We start from the raw sequence: 16,821 nt of genomic DNA on the forward strand, positions 1-16,821 counted from the left end.
TTTATCTTTTAAGCGCCTTGAGGCTCTATCAGGGGAAAAGGCAGGGAATGAATGAATCAATGAATGAATGAATATGACCATGTGAAGAATACAGTGCAAAGCTGTATATAAATTGTTGAAGTAAATAATGCTAGCCATTTCCTCCTCAACAAACTGTTATTTGCAAATACAGATAATCCTAGGAGGTGCTTATCTTGCGTAATGCAAGAATCAACTTACAGTTTGAAAAACACACACACAAAAACCATACCATTTTCAATAAAGACACTTTCATTTCCTTACCTTTACATCTGCCTCGATGAACCACACTCAGGCTTGCATCCCTGCATTTTGCTCTCTGATAGTCACACATCGACTCGTACGTCCTGCCATCTGAAGCACAGAGGGGCTTGGTTGGGGACCTGGAGCAGTGGAGGTTACATTGCGGGTCTCTGTCACGATCACTTATTAAAAACTAAACGTGAAAAATAAGAAGTAAAATATATGGTGTGAATTTTAATACATTTTGTTTACTTTTTTCTAGCGTTATTAATGTGTTTGCATATATACCCTCCCTGAATGATATTCTTCCTTGCTTTGTCTGGTTCACCAGCTATGGTCACTGCTGGACAGGGATAGCCTGACCACTTCTAAACTGGACTTCTGCCATTCACTATATGTGGGGCTGCCCTTCAGAAGCTCCAGCTGATGCAGAATGTGGCAGCCAGACTGCTGGTGGGGGCGCATGGCTGGTGCTATGGGATGCCTCTGCTAAAACAGATACACTGGCTGCTCATCCACTACAAAGCCAGGTTCAAGGCCCTTGTATTACCATAGCAAGCCCTGAAAGACTTAGGCCCAGGACACCTTAGGGACCACCTGAATCCTTATATCCCAACTCAATCATAGAGATCATTTCTGGAATGTCATTGGCTGTCCCTTAAGTTTGTGAAGCCCATTTGATATCAACATGAAACAGAGCCTTTATTGTCGTTGACCAAATGCCTTCCGATTCAATCTTTAAACACCTGCTGAAACGTCTTCTATTCCACCAGGCTTATGCAGGCAATTAAAAATACACCTTTCCATGATAGTTAGTTGATGGCCTCTTATTTTGTTTTATTGTCATTCGTTTGTGTGTGTGTATATAACTGCTTTCATTTTTTATGGTATATAAATACTTTTATAAATAAATAAAATAAACAATGGATTCAGATAACTGTTGGCCTAAGAGAGCACTGCAATATCCACCAAAGCATGCTTTCTGCACACTTACAAAGACACAGTTCAAAAGGTGAAAGTCTCAGCATTTCCTTCAGTTTACCTTATCACTTTTCCCCAAGGATCCAACCAAATTTACGTCAGAACCGTCCCAAGAGACCAGCATGCGGATAGCGGCATGCGCCACAAAGAAAAGTCAGAGTCACTGCTGTAATCACCGTTCTTACAATTGATGCAACAGTTGTGTAAACCTTTATGTATTTCTTTATTGTTACATTTATAGCCCCCTTTTCCTGAAAGTTGTTCAAGTTGACATATGTGATTTCCCCCCTCTTTATCTTCACAACAACTCTGAGGTGGGTTAGGCAAACAGAAGGTGTCTAGCAAAAGGTCACCCAGCAATCTTCAAGACCAAATAGATCCGACTCGAGGTTTTCCAGACCCTAGTTTGAACACTCCAATCACTACACCACATAGGCTCTCTTTCAAAACTGAAGAGAACAGGTATATAAATCTGTTAGATGTTTTCCAAGTCCAAAGCTGCTAAAAACACACAAAGTTCCAGGCTTGCTGGCTTGGCCAAAGCAGGCATTTCTGAAGCGTGCATCTTTGCACAGTTACTTCATTTTCAAAACCAAAACCCTAAGCTCTACAGATTTAAAATCAAATTATTCTCTATGCCAACTCACTCTTGTGCAGGAAGCCTATACAAACAAGAGCTGACAGAAGACACATGAATTCTACACTTCATGCAATGTAGGCCATGGTTCCACATTTGTTCCCCTGCCCCTTTTAATCTACGATTTTGCCTCTTGCCTAAACAAACACATTACACAAATTTCCAGGGTTTGGGGATTTTGTTTTATTTTTTGCAGTGTGTTGGTGATGATGCAGATGTTAAATAAAAATCTGCATAAAATAGCCTATTCTGCTTTTTTTTGCCAGTGCTTTTTTGCAATAGTACTCACCAGTACATAGTACCATCACCTCTTTTCTTGCTGCCCATGGCAGCCATTTTGTGCTGGTGCCCACTGCATTTTTATCAAGTTATGAGTATCGGCACCTCATTTTTTTATGAAAAAAAGACCACTGCATACCACATTTTGAAAAGCTGAGGAAGGGTCATAGCTACGTAGGTACTTTTGCAGCGGCATTTAAAAGCAGTACCTGTATTTAAGCCTGGATAAAGAGTTTCTCCTTTGCCTAGCAGGGGTCAAATCATGGGTCCAGATAAAATAAGCATCCTGTCTCAAACAGCCAGCCAGTTCTGAATGTGTTTAACAGCAGAATATATTTATATATTACAGTCTGTCAATTGCAGCTCATTTTCTTGAGCTACCTTTTCTGCATGTAAATCACTACTTTTAAATGGCACAGTTGCAGCTTTTGATTGTAATCTCTGGAGGTCCAATATCAAGTATACAGAGAAAGCATGCACTTGTGACACTTTATGTAACCCAACCCCCTACTACTACTATTTCAGGACTGGCCAATTTTAGATAATAGAAAAGTGGATTCTGTGGGGGTGGAAGCAAGCAGGTAAAGGGCAGTGTTGAATACTTTAGGCTTACGCTCTGTACCTAAGTTTCAGGATTCAACTATCTTTTGAATCCTGCTATAATACAGCATCTGAGCCTACAACAGGATTTTGCAGTAGCCTCTCTCTTCTAAATGCACAAATTCTTGGGTGACTGCTAGAGGAAGCCTTCCTGAAGTATTCAAAAGAGGACTTAAACCCTTTACTTTTGAACATGCATTTACACAGGTGCACGTTTATAGCTGCTTCCTGGACTAACTCCAGCCTCCTCTGACCTGGGAAAGCAGCAGAGGTGAGATAAGAGAGGTCAGAAGATAGCTAAATTTGCCAAGCAAGAGCATCTGCTCTTTCTCTCCACACCTCAGCACCACCACTGACAAAAACAACAAACACTGATTGAAGAACTTTTAATGTCTGTGAGAAAAAACAGGTTTCTTGCAGCTGCTTAGCTAGAAGCACTTTTAGGATTTTGCTTGGGAAGGGTCTGTCCAGACAAAGGGGAAAAAAGAGATTTGGTGGTCACTCATTTAGGGCTCTCATCTGTGCACAATGCACATCATAACCTACAACTGAGCAGTTTGGGCAAGCCTTTGTGAAGCTGCAATCAGCACCCAAAGAACTTCCCTGCAGCAGAAAGAACAAAGTTGGACTGATTATCATCATTCAACCAAGGAAGAAGAAGTGAAAGATAGAAAACAAAGGAGCTGGGGCAGGAGAGATGCCCTCACAGCCAAACGATACTATCATCTGTGTGTATGACATGAAAAGCATGAATCTATTCTTTTTCTTTGCTGTACAAGTTATCTTAGTATCTTTTTTCCAATCTACAAATGGAGAACTGAGACCTCATTTGCAAAGCGACCAGATGCCGAAATGTGCAGCAAGCCCATATCAAAGATAGATGTATCAAAGCACACCATCTTGCTTTATTGCCACAGTCATCCTTTACAGCTGTAACTTAATCCATCATTTGCATTCATGTGTGTTTTCCTTAAGTCCTCCTAAGGCGGCATCATGACTACTTGGCCCAGTCAATTTATACACAAACAAAACTACTAATGCATTGCTTCTAAACTAAGTAAACAATGCAGATCTTCACAAACTACAGACTGTCTAAATATCAAAATGTTGAAGGTACCATGGATTAACACAACATCAGTCTATTCCATATAAACAAAGCTGTACAGTGGTACCTTTGTTTACAAACTTAATCCATTCTGGAAGTCCGTTCTTGAACTGAAATTGTTCTTAAACCAAGGTGCACTTTCCCTAATGAGGCATCCCGCTGCCGGTGCCCTTCCATCGTTCGGCTTCCGTTCTTAGACCAAGGTAAAGTTCGCAAACCGGGACACTACTTCCGGTTTTGCAGAATTCATAAACAGAATAGTTCGTAAACAGGGCTGTTTTTAAACCAAGGTACCACAGTATAGGGTTGTGTCCAACATCAGTCATAGTCAAAACAGACTGGCTGAAATTAATGGTCTTGGCTAACTTAGGTCCATTGATTTCAATGGGTCTCCTCAGGGTAGAATTTAATCAGCTACAACCCATAAGCATTTTGACATTTCCCCCTTCAAATTCTAGGGTGCCAAATTTTCCTTCTGGCTTCATCTTAAAGCTGCTGCCAAGTAGTAATATTAATGGGTTACTATTGCTTTTTTCTGTTTGATTTGCCCAGGAATCAAGCCAATTCTAGCATTGTTTCCTGGTAGATCAAAGACAAGCAGAGTTAGCATGATGATTACCACATCACAAACACAACTAAGACAGCACCAAGCCCCTTAACTATGTGTATTATTCCATATGAGTTATTTTACACACAGAGACAATAATTTAGTGTGTCTGCTGATGCTTAATGAACTTGCTGTTTAGCAACCGTTTTGCTTGTTTGCAACACCTGTTAAAATGTTGTCAGAAGCACCAATACATAATGAACAATTCACAATTCTAGTCCAAAACTAAAATTTTATTATGTCCTCCATGTTTGCAGAGAGTAAATATGTGGATGTAGGTACACATGGTGCTTTAGGATGCTGCAGGGACAGGGTCACTGAAACCCACTGGTTGCACAGCAGTATGAGTTGATGAAATTCACTCTGCCCAATATCACATCTCCATCTGTTGACTTAAGAGTGACTGGTTCTTAATGCTACACTTATTGCTTTAATCCATCACCTGTCTCCTAGTGGAGATAAATGCTCTGACCTGGAGATAATTTCCTATAAATACACAGCATTTAAGAAATGTCCCAAGAAATATTTGCAGCCAAGAAATGAAATAAATCAGGTCTTGAATTTAGGGTCGGAGACACAACATTTGGGTGATATAAGCTGAGCTCTTCCGATTTGCCAAATGGTAAAATCCTCACCTTATGCTGTATGTCTCTCCTCCTCACATAATTGGTTCCTCCCTTATAAGGAAACACTAAGATACTGATGTCAGGGCAGAAAGTAAATTGTACAACACATTACAGGGGAAGAAAGGTTAAAGAAAAGACGTCTTGTGCTAAGAGAGTAGCTCTGCACTTAGCAGTGGTTTTTCCATTAAACCTTCCAGCATATATTTTGAATTTCAGGATAAAGCCATTACAGCTTTCCTTGTAACAATAACCAGAGGCAACGGTAACTTAACACTAATGCAACTGGTATTTTAAACCCTCACCCCACAATGGCTTGCAACCCTGTTCCAGCTGACTAGACCAGGATTATTTTATGCCTCTATTCTAGCAGTCATTAAGGAATGTGTAAAGGTTGTAACGGGACGCAGGTGGCACTGTGGGTTAAACCACAAAGCCTAGGGCTTGCCAATCAGAAGGTTGGCGGTTCGAATCCCTGCGATGGGTTGAGCTCCCGTTGCCCGGTCCCTGCTCCTGCCAACCTAGCAGTTCGAAAGCATGTCAAAGTGTAAGTAGATAAATAGGTACCGCTCCAGCGGGAAGGTAAACAGCATTTCCATGTGCTGCTCTAGTTCGTCAGAAGCGGCTTAGTCATGCTGGCCACATGACCCGGAAGCTGTACGCCGGCTCCCTCGGCCAATAAAGCGAGATGAGCGCCGCAACCCCAGAGTCGGTCACGACTGGGTCCCGTTACCTTTAAAGGTTGTAACCATTTGGGGCTTTTAAAGTTATAAGCATATAGCTCAGTCGGTAGAGCACGAGACTCTTAATCTCAGGGTTGTCGGTTTGAGTCCCATGTTGGGCAAAAAGAATCCTGCATTGCAGGGGGTTGGACTAGATTACCCTAGGGATCTATTCCAACTCTACGATTCTATGATTCCAAGATGAGTAATAGGAGGCATTATAGAGGGGCATTCAATTAATCTGAATGTTTGAAGATCCAAGGCAGATAAAAGGTAGCACAGTAAGCCAGCAACTTATGCACATTTAACTTGTGAACATTCAGCTTTATGTGCGGGGGGGGGGGATAGCAAGGGTGAAAGGTTCTGGGGGAAATGACTTTGGCAATCCTACCTGCCATTGAATCCAATGTACAGTGGTACCTCAGGTTAAGAACTTAATTTGCTCTGGAGGTACGTTGTTAACCTGAAACTGTTCTTAACCCGAGGTACCGCTTTAGCTAATGGGGCCTCCCGCTGCTGCAGCGCTATTTCTGTTCTCATCCTGAAGCAAAGTTCTTAACTAGAGGTACTATTTCTGGGTTAGCGGAGTCTGTAACCTGAAGCGTCTGCAACCCGAGGTACCACTGTATTTTGACTATACACAATTTTAGCATTAAGTGCAATCCCCTGAACATAAACTCCATGCAAATTGCTGACTTACTGCATTTCTTCACGCAGCACATTGTAAACTATAGAATTCACTCTCATAAGAGGCAGTGATGGCAACTGACTTTGATGATTTTAAAAACAGGATCGGACAAACTCATGGAGGACAAAGCTATCCATGGCTACAAGCCACAATGGCTAGGTCAGTTGCTGGGAGTTGCAAGTGAGGAGAAGACTATGGTGCCCCGGTCCTGCTTGTGGGCTCCCCATGCACATCTGGTTGGCCACTGAGAACAGGGTGCTGGACTAGATAGGCCATTGTCCTGATCCAGCAGGGCTCTTCTTATGTTCTTATTACAAGAGCATATTCATTTTGCTGGACAACTTATTATACACCTTGTTCCTGCTGCATGAAATGGTTCCCTTTTTTAAAGTCTCCATTGATTTATTATAATTGAACAGAAGTATTTCAAATCTGTGTGAGGATCCAAGTGAACTGCTCAGCTTTTAGATAGTCTCACTCTTCATGAAGCTGGTTTTTCTTGCGCTAGTTCTTCTTGCAGATCCTTGAGGACTCTCGCTTTGGAGCAGGTTCCTATAAGCTTCCTCCAGCATAAATGACTAAAAGGAGTTATCTTGTATTTCAGTGCAGCTATATTCTGTCCAAGTGTCTGTGTTTTGTGCAGCTCCTGCTTTGGGATGCATCCAGTGTAGTCTGGGGGGTCAGAGTGCCGAGACTCAGAGAAGAGCAAACAGGCTTTACCTGAACTCCTGGTGCAAAAGGACTTTGCGAGAGCAATGTATAAGATCAGTTTCAATTTGCACAACTCAAGAGACCCCATGATGTCCTCTGCCAGTTAGAGAAATGTTTTGAAATACTCCAATGGTTTGCTCACTGAACTGCACCCACGCTAATCACAGCCTATCCAAACTCACAGTAAAGGTAACAGCGCTGCACATGTTTTGCATTTTACATGGGAGACCACCAACAGAATATTTATTGTTTTGTGGAGGAGACAAAAATTGAGTTTGACTGCTTGTGGTCACTGAAGTCCTTGAGTACTTTCTGGGGGAAAGAAGGGGGAAAGTCCATGTTGTGCCCTACCCTTAGGACTCAAGGCACATGGCAATTCTATACAATATGAAAGCACCCAGTTTCCTATCTAGAGATTCACAATTTAAATTCGGGCAAGAGAGGAGGGGAAGGAAAGGGGACACACACACATGGCCCACTGTGACTCTTTCTGGCAGTAAGCTGTTTGACATTGGAACCGACTCCCATGAGATGTGGTGGAATTTCCTTCCTTGGAGGTTTTTCAGATGTTGGATGGCCATCATGTATATTTTAGTTGAGATTCCTGCATTTCAGGGTTCGGATTAGATGACCATCTGAGTCCCTTCCAATTCGACAGTTCTATGATTATATGAAGTGTGTATCTTAAGATGCAGACTTCATGCCAATCCACTTGGATCTTGACAGCAGCTTTCTATTATCAACTGTCAAATTTATAAGGCTTTGATTGAAGCAAAGCCACAAGACGACCCAGCTGAGTTTTGTGGCTAATCTGTTGCTTGTTGTATTTAAAAGCCTTTCATAGGCTGTCCTTCAATTTTTGTTGATTAGATCTATGGACCCTGAGCATGAAGAAATGTGTGTCTGTGTGTAGTCAAAACATTTCCTCACAAATGAGATAAAGAAGCTTGTTGAGATCATATTGGGAACATTTTTTTCCATCAACACAACCCGATTCTCAGGTCTCCTAGTGTTGTTTTCCCCAGATGGCGAAAGCACATACAAGTCCTTTTTGTTTCTCAAACATAAGCAACCAGAATAAGTTTGGGAATTGTTGCTCTATGCAAGGTAATTCAGTGTACACAAACTGGTGGGCATGGGAAGGCTCATTTTGGTATGGCTTATGTGTTCATTCTGTCAGGCCACACGTGCTTTGCATTTTTGTTGACACTATATGTAAACTTCTGCTTAGAAAGGGATTAACATTAATTCTGTGAACAGAGTATTTACGCAAGGGTCTCCAGGACACATTTTGATATGTGCCAGACAGAAGACACATGTACTCCTAAATACAAACTGCATCATAAGATACAATCTGATGGATTCTCACATCTTTTGTTTGGGTATTATTCATATAGAGGCAACATTATCTTGCAGTGGGAAGAAGCCAGCTTCCTTTTTGAGAGGCACCACAAGTATCCTTGGCACTCTTATTTAAGGAAACTAAGCCCTAGAGCCCTATCCTGAACTTCTCACCACTCAGCGAATGAACAGTGTTTTAACAGGAGAATTCGTATGTTTTTCAGGGCACTACGCTCTCAGGCATTAAATATTTTTTTAATTTGCTTATACATAATCTGTGCTGGGCCCTTCCAAACACTTAAATTCTCATGCAAGCCTCTTAGCAGATCATCTGCAATAATTCTGATCCATACAGCATCTCTTCCACATAAGTGATGTTGCAGGGCTGAGCACAATCTTATTTACTGCTTGCTTGTGGACTTGTTATTTGCAGGGAGTGGGGTTTTAAGAAAACACATTGGAACTTGGAAGATGTTAAAGAGCTGCGTATCATGATTCTAGAAACATGAACATTTGTTTTTGGTTTTGTACAATAAGGCCTGCAGGGAAGGAAGAGTAAGAAACTATTTACAAGCTACTTGAACACTAGTTGCATATGCCAATACATCCTGAAGTGTAGAGCTGTCACCCATGCTGGGTAATTTCTTGTGGTTGCAAAGTCAGAATCTAAAACCCGCAAGCACACAGTTCAAATGTATTGCAAGCAATGGAGGCTGTATCCAGTGTTGGTAATACTCAGAACAGACCCAATGAAATTAATGGTCAAAAGCATTAATGTAAATGGGTCTACTCTGAGTTGGACCCAACCCTGAAGCAGCAACAGAATTCCAACACAAGAAATGAGAAGGAAGACTTTAGTCATCACTTCACCGCAGGAAAGGAATTTATTATGACTAACTGGCCAAGATAGTATTTAGTACTGAAACCATGAACTGCCTCACGTATTTAGGTACACTAGTCAATACACCACATCCAATGGAAGAACAATCACACTGAGCACATACTTTCATAAGCTATTTATAAACCTAAGCAAAGTTTTAAAACTAGGATGTGCAGGCAAATATTATGTTGTGCTTTTCTCCTGAAGGGGGTTAAAACATCTCTACTGCATGAATTCAGCACTGTAGGAAGAACAGTATTTTCCTACCTGTCCCAGCCAATAAAATATATTAGGCTCCTGGTAGGAATTGGGGGGGAGGTAAGAGAGAGAAAGACACAAGAGAACACAGAGCAATGTGAAAGGTATTACCAACCAGCATTTATTTCGCAGAACTAAAGGTTCCAGACCTGAACTGCAGAGACCACAAGAGCATGATTGCGTAATTAAGAATGGTAGAATGGCAGCTACTTGTATGAAAAAGAACAGTCAAAACAAAAAAATTCCTTCCAGTAGCACCTTAAAGACCAACTAAGTTAGTTCTTGGTATGAGCTTTCGTGTGCATGCACACTTCTTCAGATTCTTCAGGTGTGTATCTGAAGAAGTGTGCATGCACATGAAAGCTCATACCAAGAACTAACTTAGTTGGTCTTTAAGGTGCTACTGGAAGGAATTTTTTTTGTTTTGACTATGGCAGACCAACACGGCTACTTATCTGTAACTGAAAAAGAACAGGCCTCTACCAGTCCACAAGGGCAAGAAGGTGTGGGCCTCTGCTGAGTGTGACAAGAGGATCCCACACCTTTTCTCTCCCAGCTTAGGAACAGGAAAGTAGTTGTTCTTCATTGCACTGAGCTTTAAAGCAAGCAGTATGAGCTTGCCACAACAATTCTTCATCTACATTTATTACTGATACACAAAGAACCAGTTGCCTAAGAAGTACTGGTTCCAAGTACTTGTACAAGTCGGAAGTGACCATGTACAATTTTTCCCCTGTGCAGGACCTATGTCCATTAAGGGGGGAGGGACAATGATTTCAGGTAGGTAGGTAGGATGACTTCCAAACCCTTTCTAGTCTAGTACACTGGGGATCCTTATGCTACAAGATGTTATCAGGTAGCTGGCTAGTTACAGCAAAGGTCCAAGGAAGCTGCGCTTCCCAAGTCCTCCACCATCATAAACAGTCACACAAAGGAGCTCTACAGAAATAGTGCCAAGACCGAACCCCAATCCCACTCTTTGGACTATCTCATACTTCCATCTCATGCTCAGATTACCTTTAAAAGCTTTCACTATACTGTGGGAAAATACAAACAAGAAGGGCCTGATGGAAAGTATGGAAGAATTCTCCTACATATAAATGAACAGACTGATGCTGTAGGTAAATTAATCTACAGTTGGCAAGCCAAGCTGACAAGGTAGGTGGGTGGGAGAAAGGGGGGGATTAATTCAAGTGTGATTAGTTATGTTTTCATCTTTTCTTGCTGACACACAGCCAGAAGTTTCTTTTATTCTTCTCTCCAGGAACTGCTAATCTTTCAAACATAGGGGGGACAGAAAACCCAGATGTTTCACTATCTCTACCCAATTTAGCAACATATATTTATTATCTAGTAGATTCCACATTCCAGATGACACAAAAAGGTTGTGTCCCCTTTGAAACAGCTATGTTTTGAAACACTACTGTTTAAGTATTTTTAGAAAATAAAAAAGGCAGAATAGTCAGGGATGAGAGTTTATTTATACAAATATATATTTGCTTTTGTAAAATGGATCAGTTACTCTTCCACAGAAGGGGCTGCAGAAACTTCTTGGAAAAGGTTCTATTTTCTAGTCAGTTTCAGTATTGTGATACATTAGAAAAACCCAAGGTGCATCATACATTTCAAACACATCAAGAGCATAAGATTTTCCCCAAAGAATCCTAGGACGATAGTATCTTTCTCATATACCTACAATTCCCCCAGCCACCTTACCAAACCACAGTTCTCATGGTTCTTTGGGGGAAGGCATGCACTTTAGATGTCTGCTGGATATACTTTAAATGGATGGGGCTCTTTTCACCATTACAGTGGTACCTCATTTTGAGTCTGCCCCATTTAGCGTCCATTTCGTCCAACGTCCATGGCAAACCCAGAAGTACCGGAACGGGTTACTTCCAGGTTTGCCGCTCACGCATGTGCAGAAGCGCTAAATCGTGCTTCACGCATGCGCAGAGTGGCGCTTTGCTGAGCATCCCTTTCGTCGAGCGTCCGGGACTCCGGAACGGATCCCACCCCCAAACTGTAGATGGCAGTTTCTTGAAACCATATGATAAACTACCGTAGTTATCCAGCCTGGAAGTTTAGCCTATAAGGTTCTTTTCTCATAGGGAGCAAACTTGTGAAGCTTCACAGGGAAGAAGGAATGCATAGCCATTTAGCATACAGTGGTACCTTGGTTTAAGAACAGTTTAGTTTATGAAGAACTTGGATTAAGAACACTGCAAACCCCGAAGAAGGTGTTTTGGTTTGTGAACTTTGCCTTGGAATAAGAACATATTCCGCTTCCTGTTAAGTGTGTTCCATTTGTAAATTGAGTCCCCTGCTGCTATGGGAAAGCACACATTGGTTTAAGAACGTTTTGGTTTAAGAACAGACTTCCAGAACAGATTAAGTTTGTAAACTAAGATACCACTGTACAAGGTGCACAATATGTATTGTGTTGGGCATTCTTCTCTAGCATCATGTGGTGCCTGGTAAATCCTCCAGGCAAGTTTCAGGCATCAGCACAACTGAATTGTGGAGCTGTCCTGTTTTCAGCATGTTCTCCATAAATACATGCATTTTTAAAGGGAGAGCTATTACCTAGCCTAATATGCTAGGGAAAGTAACTACTGCTAGAATCAATCTATGGAATGAGAGGGGAGGCAGAATTGATCTAAATCCTTTCAGTGTTTTTTGACATCTTGATAACATACACAGAGAATAAAATAGCCTCTTTAAAAAGAAATGACACTAATTGTTTCATTTGATCAGGAGGGGAATCTTATTATTAGAATAACCATCTGCCTCCATCAACTAGGCAGTTTTAACACCCAGGGATAAAGCACTGTAAGATCTGTAGGATTCAGGGGCAGGACAATGCCATCATTTCCAATTAAACAAAATGAATTTTGTGGATTCAGATTTCCAGTAACTTTTTGCTATTCTGCATTCTCTAATTTGGGGGGAAATCAAAACTCTGATCAAGCTACAGCACTGATTTCACATGCTTGCTACTCCCCACCCGCCAAACAAGTGGAAGTAATTCCTGAAGAGGATATTATTTAGCAAGCCAGAGCTTTACATCTCCCCCTTACTGCAGATCTCATAACAGGATTAGAGAAAACTGAGTAATATGGCTTAGCCACTATAAAGCCTTGCAATGAATTATTCAAAAAATGTTTTGTTTGCAGATGGAAGCGTAAAGCACAGCATATTTATACTAGTGACAGCTTTATTGGCAGAGCCTAATGGTCAGGGGAAAGTGTATCAGATAGGATAACCCCCTTTGACTTTCAACATGCTAACAAACGAGCAGGCAAAAATAAAAGCCCCATACTTCTCAAACAAATCACTTGGGAAGGGGGAGGAGACGGGATTTACGAGTTAAACATCCATTAAATCCACAGTTTTACACTGAAGAGGAAACAAGTAAAGAGTTTTAAAGGGCATAGATCTTCCACAACAAAGATAGGGGACGTAAGGTTCGCTGCAAACCAGAAAGAAAAAGAAGCTTTAATTCAAGCACCATCTGAAATTAAAAGTTTGTTGAACCCATGTAGCAAGAAAGTGGCAAATCAGCAGCTGCTTTTTATTGGGCTTAGGGGTCTCTTGAAATAGCTTCTATTCCTCAAAAAGATACTGTGCAGGGAGCAATTAGAGAGGCTTGTAAAGTCAAGTATATAAAAATGGTCTACGTGGATTTAGTTTGATAGACAAGCGTATGTAGTTTATACGGGCTGGCATCAGGATTAGTGTGCTTCGCTTTTCAGCTCAACTGTTCCTAATTAAAGCCCTCAGATACCACAACACTGGAGCTCATGTGAATACTTTCCCAAAGAGATGCCACCATCATACCGAGTAGCATGGCTTGGGGGTAGAAGTGCTTTAGGTATACACTGGAACTTTAGGTTAAAGCACTCCATGCACAGAGCAGAGACCCTGCTTTTCTGGTGCCCTTTGAATTATTGACTTCAAAGATTTGTGACATGCACTGGAACATTTTACCACATTTTAGCTGTTGTTGTGCTACACATTTGCTCATAAAAGGGGCTAGAAAAGGTATGACAGAAGGATGCATTTTTCTTCCTCTATACTGCTTAATAGTAGGGTGTTCTTAAAACATTTTTACAGTCTAGTACTAAGAGATAGTTCACCAGCAAGCTGGAGAAAATGGTTCTTCTCATCTTCTCCTCAGTAGCCGCTTCTACTCCATAAACCTTCCAGTCTTGAACAGGGCATTAGATTTAGTGCATAAAATATATAGTACACATACCTGACTTTCCAGCTGGAGAGGTACTGTGTAAGGACATTTAGTGCTTTCCTCAGATCTACCCCTGCAATATAGGAGGAGGAGGGAAATGCCTGGCCAATATAGGCTGTTTTATCATTGTTATTTGAAGTCAGCCTATTATCATTAATGGAGCTTTTTCTCAGGTAAGTGCATATAGGACTTCAGCAGTAAATGGTTAGAATCCAGAGTTACTCTGCACCAGTCTGAGGTGTGCTATTAATTTTAAAACATCAAAGAAAGCAACTGGTTCTCTCACAAAATATTTTTGGAAATTGTAAAATATTCCCTTTTCGCAAATGATTAAAACACAGTTCTCAACCCTTGTAACCTGGACTCTATGCAACATCAGTGTTCTTATGGGGCATTTAACTCAAGGGCAAACAGATTCATTTACTCCCCCTTTGAGACATAAAAAAGGGAAAGTCCTAAAGCTATGTTTGGATAGCAAGGCAATTTTGTTCAATGCAAAATTAACAAGAGAATGCTAAATTACTCCCTGACCATATGTTCGCCGCACTGCAGTTTTAGCCCTTCATGTTGCGCCTGGGCTTTTGATCCTGGGGATCAAACCACAACAATTAAAAACAAGGCTTAAGAGCCCAAGCACGCTCCCCCACACCCCTAGAGGAGTCTGTCTCCCACTTGCCCCACAAAACAGCTCCCCAGAATGGCTGAGCTCCATCTCCAACAACGTGGGGTCAGGAAAGGCACACTGAACCAGTCAGTTGGTGGCGATGGTTTTTTGTGTGTTTTTTAAAATATATTTTCCTCAGGGTGTCTTTCAAGAGCGAGTTATAGGTATGAAAGGGAAAAGCTTGCTTTAAAGGAAAAACTTTTTTCCAGCTTCAGTCAAGCCGTTTAGAAGTGACCAGCAAGCCTTATCGAGAAGGAATCTAAACCAGGCGAGGCGTGGCGCAAACTTTAACGCCCTCTCCATTTCCTCCCACCAGAAACGGCGAGGCAAGCAAGCGAGTTCCACTCACCCGGGGCCCCGTCGCGCGGTGGGCAGAAACCTGAGGCACCACAGCCAGCAGCAGCGCCAGCAGCAAGCCAGGAGCCCCAGAGCCCCAGCGTCGAGCAGGCATCGTTAGGGGTAGGGAGGAGGAGGAGGAGAAGAAGGGAAGAAAACGCAGCCACAAGACTTCCCCCTTTCGTCGCTGGTGCCTGAAGGTGTTGGCTTTGGGGTGGCTTCTTCAGCTTGCTGCTTTCCTCCCCTTTGGAAGCCGAGAGAGTCGAGCGAATTCTCCCGCCTTCTGTTCCCCACAGCGAGCGCGTTGTGCCCCCTCCAGCTGCAACAGGTTAAATGCCATTCGGAGGAAGGATTCCTATTATAAAGCGCGCGGCTGGGGCGGGGCCAGGCGAGGCCGGGCCGCTTGACGGACAGCTTCCCTGCGCGGTCAAAAGCGTGAGAAGACACATCCCCACATACAGGAGACTTGCATGTGCTTTATCTGTCTGCCTGGCTCGATTTTGCTACTGCTGGTTTTGGCCAATCTTTTGAATGTTTTTACATCCCTGCTCTTAACTAGTTTCTTCTCATCGAGAGTTTTAATGTTTTGGGTTCTGTTTTTAGAAACGGCTTCGAGGTTTTCTTTCCAGTCAAGCGGTATATGAATGGCGTGAAATGAAAATTATAAAGGCACAGCCTTCACACTTTCCCTCTGTGCTTGTTTTGCATTTGAAATCGGCCCATTTGTGCGCACTCTCTCTCACACACACCTCTGCCCCAAAGATGAACCACAAAGGACACAGAATAATAGAATTGACATTTTGTAGAGATATAAAAGTTCCACCCCAAGAAGGAATCAGAAGTTTGATTGAAGGTATGATACAGTTACAGGTCCCCCCCCCCCCCAGTGGGCTGGCCAATCCGAAACATTTTCTACCCAGAAGTAATACTTCAGTAATAAATAAGGTTGAACTTTTTAAAATTCCAAATAAAATAATTTAATTTTGGAGATGACAATTGGACTGGCATCAGAAGCAACCTGCTAAAGGTTCGCAAAGTCCCATCTTTCAAGCTAGGTGGTCCCTATGCCAATAGCAGTTGATGTGTATAAAAATGAAGGAACTGAGGCTTTGGCTCACCAAAAATGGTTGACAGCATCTTGTGCGCACACAACCTTCCCCCCCCCCCAAAAAAACAGGGCTGCCAAGTGAAGACATTTTGGCGCCAGCAGCAGACCCCAAAATGGCTCCTCTACTCCCCTCCAGGGAAATGCTACATCGGGAGCAAGGGAAGAAGAAGGTTTGACAGTGGAATCTGTTGCCCAGATGGATCCTGCTACCTGAGGCAGTCACCTCACGGATGATTGTGGAATGCACATCTCCAGCTTTGCATGAAAAGTGGACATTGCTACCTTTCCAATAATAATAATAATAATGATAATGATAATGATAATAATTTGTTTATACCCCACCCTCCCCAGCCAGAGCTGGGCTCAGGACAGCTTAACACCAATAAAATGACAATAAAACATAAGGGGGGGGGGACAAACAAACTAAAACCACCAATTTATTAAAATACATGTTAAAATACAATTTAAGATGCAGCCTCATTTTAATAGTAGCCCATAAATCAAAACCATAAGGGGAGGGAAACATAAGGGTCAGACTGAGTCCAAACCAAAGGCCAGGCGGAACAGCGCTGTCTTGCAGGCCCTGCAGAAAGATGTCAAGTCCCACAGGGCCTAGTCTCTTGTGACAGAGCGTTCCAGCCGATTCAGAGCCAGTACTGAAAAGGCCCTGGCCTTAGTTGAGACCAATCTAACCACCTTGTGGATTGGGACCTCCAGTGTTGTTATTTGTGGACCTTAAGGTCCTCCGCGGGACATACCAGGAGAGGCAGTCTC

At 42.2% G+C, this 16,821-nt stretch overlaps 1 protein-coding gene across 2 annotated transcripts in view; it reads right to left on the minus strand.

The window, feature by feature from the left end:
• The window catches only part of SMOC1 (SPARC related modular calcium binding 1), a 63,442-nt gene extending 48,146 nt beyond the window's left edge, over positions 1-15,296 (minus strand). The window contains exons 1-2 of one of the 2 annotated variants that reach the window (XM_081890518.1): positions 14,953-15,296; positions 283-454 (exon numbers count right to left, since the gene is read on the minus strand). In XM_081890518.1, the coding sequence (XP_081746644.1) occupies positions 283-454; positions 14,953-15,054 (274 nt within the window). In that variant the 5' untranslated portion in view covers positions 15,055-15,296. The remainder of the gene's footprint in view (positions 1-282; positions 455-14,952) is intronic. The other variant, XM_081890519.1, reaches the window with a different exon arrangement.
• Between the last annotated feature and the right edge of the window lie 1,525 nt (positions 15,297-16,821).

The sequence above is a fragment of the Podarcis melisellensis genome, assembly GCF_964234715.1.
Source record: "Podarcis melisellensis genome assembly, chromosome: 1".
Lineage (NCBI taxonomy): Eukaryota > Metazoa > Chordata > Lepidosauria > Squamata > Lacertidae > Podarcis > Podarcis melisellensis.